Genomic DNA, 924 nt, shown 5'->3' on the forward strand with positions numbered 1-924 from the left:
GGCTGTTTTGGCAGGAAGCCCATCTTGCGTCCAGCCTGGCCTGTACCCTGGCCACGCAGTGCCATTTTTTGGGGATAGATCAGCCAGTTGTACTGCTAATTCCTCTGCTGGTACGGGGATAAATCAAAATAAGGTTTGTAACTTATTTGACTTAATGAAGATCAGAGGAGGGATGAATAGGCAAAACTTGTCACCTTATCTGCAGAGCCAAGTCAGCGTGGGGGAAGAGGGGGCAGGATGGAACTCATCTTGGCAGAGGGAGGAAAGGAGTGACAGCTGTGCGAGGTGGCATGTCAGCTTGTTCAGAAGGGCTTTGAACAGCAAGCAATGACACCTACAGTTGTGTCAGCTCTTCCTGAGCCTCAGAACTGAGAGAGAAGGGAAAGAAGAGAGCATACATTTTACTTTTTAAGATATGAAGCAAAGAACATGAATATCAGAGAGGGCAGCAGCAGGAGAACTGTACAAAGCCTGTCTTCCATTAATGTTTAAAGATTCTTAAGTATTGCCCCCTTTCACAGTGTATGTATTTTCAAGTTGGCCTCAAAAGGCAAGGACTTTAATGGTGAGGCTGGAACAACCTGCAGCAGCAGAAAGCTCAGAAGAAAACAAACAGGAAAAAAAAATCTGCAACATTATGAGGTTGAAATAGTTTCCATTAGACCTACTGCAAGGGAATGACAGGGAAATTATTTCTTGAGGATACGGGCATTGTCAAAATGCACCCCTCACTGTGGAAGTGAAAATTCCTTAAGAGGAAAAAGTGTGCATGCACATGCAATTGTTGAGTCAGCTCAGACCTTGAAATCTTAGCGCTGCAAACAAGGGTTTTTAAGACTTTACTGTGGTAATTGGATCTAACTTTCTCCTCTTTTTGTCTTTCACACAGCACCCATGTATCGCAAGCGGATAGTAACATTCCTG

The 924-nt window shown here is 44.2% G+C and overlaps 1 protein-coding gene across 1 annotated transcript in view; it reads left to right on the forward strand.

Annotated features, from left to right (window-relative positions):
• The window catches only part of FAM13A (family with sequence similarity 13, member A), a 40,447-nt gene that overhangs the window by 580 nt on the left and 38,943 nt on the right, over positions 1–924 (forward strand). The window contains exon 2 of the mRNA XM_010141859.1: positions 887–918. Coding sequence (XP_010140161.1) covers positions 887–918 — 32 coding nt within the window. The remainder of the gene's footprint in view (positions 1–886; positions 919–924) is intronic.

This window comes from Buceros rhinoceros, unplaced genomic scaffold, assembly GCF_000710305.1.
Source record: "Buceros rhinoceros silvestris isolate BGI_N320 unplaced genomic scaffold, ASM71030v1 scaffold7108, whole genome shotgun sequence".
Lineage (NCBI taxonomy): Eukaryota > Metazoa > Chordata > Aves > Bucerotiformes > Bucerotidae > Buceros > Buceros rhinoceros.